Here is a 4,648-nt window from a genome sequence, read left to right on the forward strand (position 1 = left end):
AGATGGCAGCCTATCGTAAAGACAATGCCCTGCAATCGTTTAGCTATGACCAGCTGAGTGAACTATCATATAATGACACTCCAAGATCATTTAGTCTCTCTATGAGTTATCGCTTGGTGAAACGATTTCACTTGATAGCATTCCTGAGTTTCTTTCTGAAAGTAGCAACTCTAATTTTAGGAAACTAATTTTCCTTTTATCTCTGGTTACCATAAAACCATCAATAACCTCTCATTCAATTGGTTATTAGAGAAAAAGAGATAATTATCAAATATTTAATATTATTATAAATATATATGATAATCAACTTACCATATATATTTATAACCTATAATTTTAATATTTCATTTCATGAAACATATAAACGATAGTTCTTTTTCTATTTTATTGTACATAATGTAAATCATATTTACATTAATCCTCCACTTGATGTATCTCATACATCACGCCAATTATATCATATATAATTGAATTTCCTCTTGTCAATTTGAACATTTCAAATCAACCCCAAGAATTGATTCTCCATTTGAATCCATTGAGCTACCAAGGTGTGGATCTGTGGCTTGAAGCTCCAACGGTACGTGAATAACTGACTAAACTCTTTAGTCATAGGATCCACCATCCATTAACTATCGAGCACTGCACTAAAGACCGACAGTTGCACTCTTCTCACTACAGATATATTTTGTGTCCATATCAACTAATCAACAGTGTGATAACCCTTCACAGATCGCTCGTAAGTACAGCTGGGCTAATTTACCGTTTTTTCCCAGTAGTTACATCTAACTCCTTAAGTACCACTGATCCCTCTAATGAACATAAGTCATAGTTCTATTATGACTCAATCCTCTCTTTCAAAGAGAATTTGTGGCCACAATGTTCAAGACTCGGAATCAGCCCTTAAGGGAGCAATCTATCTACTTACCCCTGCTTTGGGGAAGGAGTGAATTCCATCTTGTATAACTGAGTTCCCAGCTCCCCAATCAGAGAAATCTCTAAAAAGGTACGCTTGTTGAGTTGGCAATCTGGCCACTTTCACCTATACTAATCAAAGGATCGTCCTCAAAGGTAGGAGTTCCAAAAACACTCAAGATTAAAGTCATGTCACCTATGGTCATTTAGGTGAGATGTAAGTCTCAAGTATCAACGATGTTATATAAAGAGACAAATCATCTTATGGTCTGGTCTTATATAAAGTCAACAGTGCGATGACCCTTCACAAATTACTCGTAAGTACAGCTAGGCCAAAATTATCATTTTGCCCCTGTAGTTACATCTAACTCCTTAAGTACCATTGCTCCCTCTAGTCAACAATAAATCATAGTCCAACTATGACCAAACCCCTCTCAGGCCAGGAAAAGGTATGGCGCCACATAGTTCAAGCCCCAGAATCAGCCCTTAAGAGAGTAATTAATCTACTTACCCCGACCTCGAGGATGGAGTGAATTCTGTCTTGTGTAGTTGTGTTCCCAACTCTCCAATTAGACGAATCTCACAAATGGTAGGCTTGTTGAGTCGCCGATCAGGCCACTCTCACCCATACGAATCAAAGTACTGGCCTCATAGGTAGAAGCTCAAAACTCACTCAGGATTTAGGTCACGTCACCTACGGTCATCCTAGTGAAATGTAAGTCTCTATTATGAATGGTGTTATATAATGAGACTAATCATTTAGCGATCCGATCTTATACAAACTCCTTTGTATAGAATACCTCCTGCTCACAGGTTTCGACATGAATGATTAGGATCAGATCATTTATAATACTTTACAACAATTATAACATCTACAAAGCGAGTTTTGTAGTAGTGACCCTCAAACACCTTAGTCGTGAGGGCCTTTGTAGGTTGTTAAGCATGTTGTATGTTTATGAATTTCTTGATTTAAGTTTGACTAAACCATGGACTACGGCCTAAAATAATTTGCCATGATGTTGGGTGTTAGGTTTGGATCTTGAGGTGTCCTGGTGTCTTTGTTTTGGGTGATTTAAGTTTCATCCTATGGACAAGGTAAGTAATCTTACTACTGGAACCGCCTCTGTACCAGGTGATAAATTTACGATTTATTTTGAGAATTTTAAGATTTCTTACAAGAATAATTCTGATTGTTCTGAGATTGAATGAACTGTTTAGAAAAGATATATGAGCATGTGATAATATGTCTGAAGCATGTTAATGTATGAGCATGATTTAGAATTTTATGAAGTATATCAAAAGAACGATTGAGCATAATCCCTAAACTATGAGTTAAGTGGCACTCATACTGGAATATCTTAAAGCTAGATCAGGATTAGACATTTGCTGATTTATATGGTTATGTGATTTATTATGAGAATGTGTAGACCATACGATATATTATGCAATCTCAAATACCTGATTGTTTACATAGTTTAGTACATGAAAGTCATGAACTAGAGCAGTTCCATTAACACTAGATTAAACACGTACGTTTAGGTTAATTAACATGACCTTGATTAGGAGATTTTAGAGGACACATGATTATGTGAATGTTGTATGTGTTATGAAGTTAGATGAAGTCACTTTTCCTTTCCAGACTATGTGATGCATGTCTAAGGGCGCTAGTGCACGAAAGAGATGTACTAGGGCTGGTGTGTATGAAAATGATAAATACCTAGGGGGTACTAGAGTGTACGTAAAAGGTGCACACTCAGTGGGTTGTGTATATACGAAAGAGGTGTATACATAACCATGTATACGAAAAGGGTAGACATTCAGTGGGTTATGTGTATACGAAAGAGGTGTATACATAACCATGTGTACGAAAGAGATATGCATCCCCACATTCATAGAGAGGATCTAGGGTGTACGAAAGAGGTACACACTCAGTGGGTTATGTCTATAAGAAAGAGGTGTATACATAACTAGGTATACGAAAGAGGTATACATTCAGTGGGTTACGTATATACGAAAGAGGTGTATACATAACCATGTGTACGAAAGATGTACACATTAAGTGGGTTATGTGTATACGAAAGAGGTGTATGCAAAACCATTTGTACGTAAGAGATTGTGATTCCTTCGGGACTCACCAATGGTTGTGGGTCCTACGGGACTTACTAGAAGTAGTGAGCATACTTAACTACAGTAGGATAGAAACAAGTTTTTCATGTATGTATATGTCTCAGGAGGACTAGAGCAGTTTATATGTTTCACTAAAGGTAGGCATCTAGAGGACATAGAAGTCCAGCCTGACTCCAATAGTGGGGTTACTTACTGAGTATTTTTATACTCACCCTTTCTTATATTTATGTTTCAGGTAAGAGTAGGGACGCACTGGCGAATGACAAGCGGAATTCGTGATCGAGCCACTGGGACCAGTTTTATGCTTCTGCTCATGAGATTTAAACTTCTTTTCATGTTTTTCTTAGCTTCTAGTGTTGATGTTTAAAACTTACTGTTAAGAATCAGTTCCAGATTTATTTATTATCATTTATGATTTATGGGTACCCTACCATTGTTTTTAATATTTGAAATTAAATGCAAAGTCTTTTAAATTTACCTTATTTAATTAGCATTTATTTCACCATAATAGAGTGTCGTTTTAAGTACCAAGCATGCATGTGTTTAGTAACGGCCTAATTTACGTCCTAGGGGGTCAAGTCGTATCAGAGCCCATATTTTGGGTTCTGTAAACTGACTTACTATGTAAGTCTAGATAGTCCTTGTGGCCTAGTAACGGATCCCTCGTCATCGCCAGGTACGTTCTACTGATGAAAGTTTCAATGCATACATGAGATTAGTGATGTAATGTTTTAATAACATGATTTCTGAGAATGACACAGAGCTAGATAGTTAATTTATGAGTTCATGACAGGACATGGCACCTAAACCTAGAGCAAGAAAGACAGTTAGAGAAAAAGTGCAAGCAGAGGGAGGTGAGAGTAGCCAGACTGTCCTGGCAGCTCCAAATCCGCCTATGACCCGAATTGATGAAAAGGCAATGGAAGTAAGAATTAGTGAAGCTGTCGCATCCTCCCTAATGGGAAAGCTACAGGAGCTGATTCGTAGCACGATGGCAGGACAGACTGCCCAGACCCAGGCTCAGGAGGAACCGGTGCCACCCAAGCATTTACAACAGACCCGACCGTAGGATAGAGACATGCAAGGCCTGTCTCTTGAGGCTAAACATCTGAGAGATTTCAGGAAGTATGACCCTCGCTCCTTTGATGGATCATTGGGGGACCCCACCAAAGCAGAGATGTGGTTGCCATCTATTGAGATGATATTTCGTTTTATGAGGTGTCCAAAAGAGCACAAACTTCAATGCGCAATTTTCATGTTGACTGGTAACGCAAAAATCTGGTGGCATTCAGCAAAAAAGATGATTGATACCAGTGGGAAGCTTGCAACCAGGGAGCAGTTCAAGGAGAACTTTTATGAAAAGTATTTTTCGGCCAACACCCGGTACAACAAGCAGGCAAGATTATTAAGCTTGAAACAGGGAGTTATGCCAATGGAGAAATATGAACAAGAATTTTATAAGTTCTCCCACTTTTCTCCTGAACTAGTAGCCACCGAGGCAGCGGGGACCAAGAGATTCATCCAGGGTCAAAGGAGCAGACTGCGAGGCAATACATGCCTTGGACCTCAAAACATATGTTGCGGTACTGCGGGCCGCCGTGAGGATTGA

The 4,648-nt window shown here is 38.6% G+C and overlaps 1 protein-coding gene across 1 annotated transcript; it reads left to right on the forward strand.

Moving 5' to 3' along the window:
• The first annotated feature begins 4,117 nt into the window (after nt 1–4,117).
• On the forward strand, nt 4,118–4,648 carry LOC120077319. The gene has a single exon (XM_039031201.1). It carries the CDS (start codon nt 4,118–4,120, stop codon nt 4,646–4,648), a length of 531 nt encoding a protein of 176 aa, XP_038887129.1.

Source organism: Benincasa hispida, chromosome 5 (genome assembly GCF_009727055.1).
Source record: "Benincasa hispida cultivar B227 chromosome 5, ASM972705v1, whole genome shotgun sequence".
Lineage (NCBI taxonomy): Eukaryota > Viridiplantae > Streptophyta > Magnoliopsida > Cucurbitales > Cucurbitaceae > Benincasa > Benincasa hispida.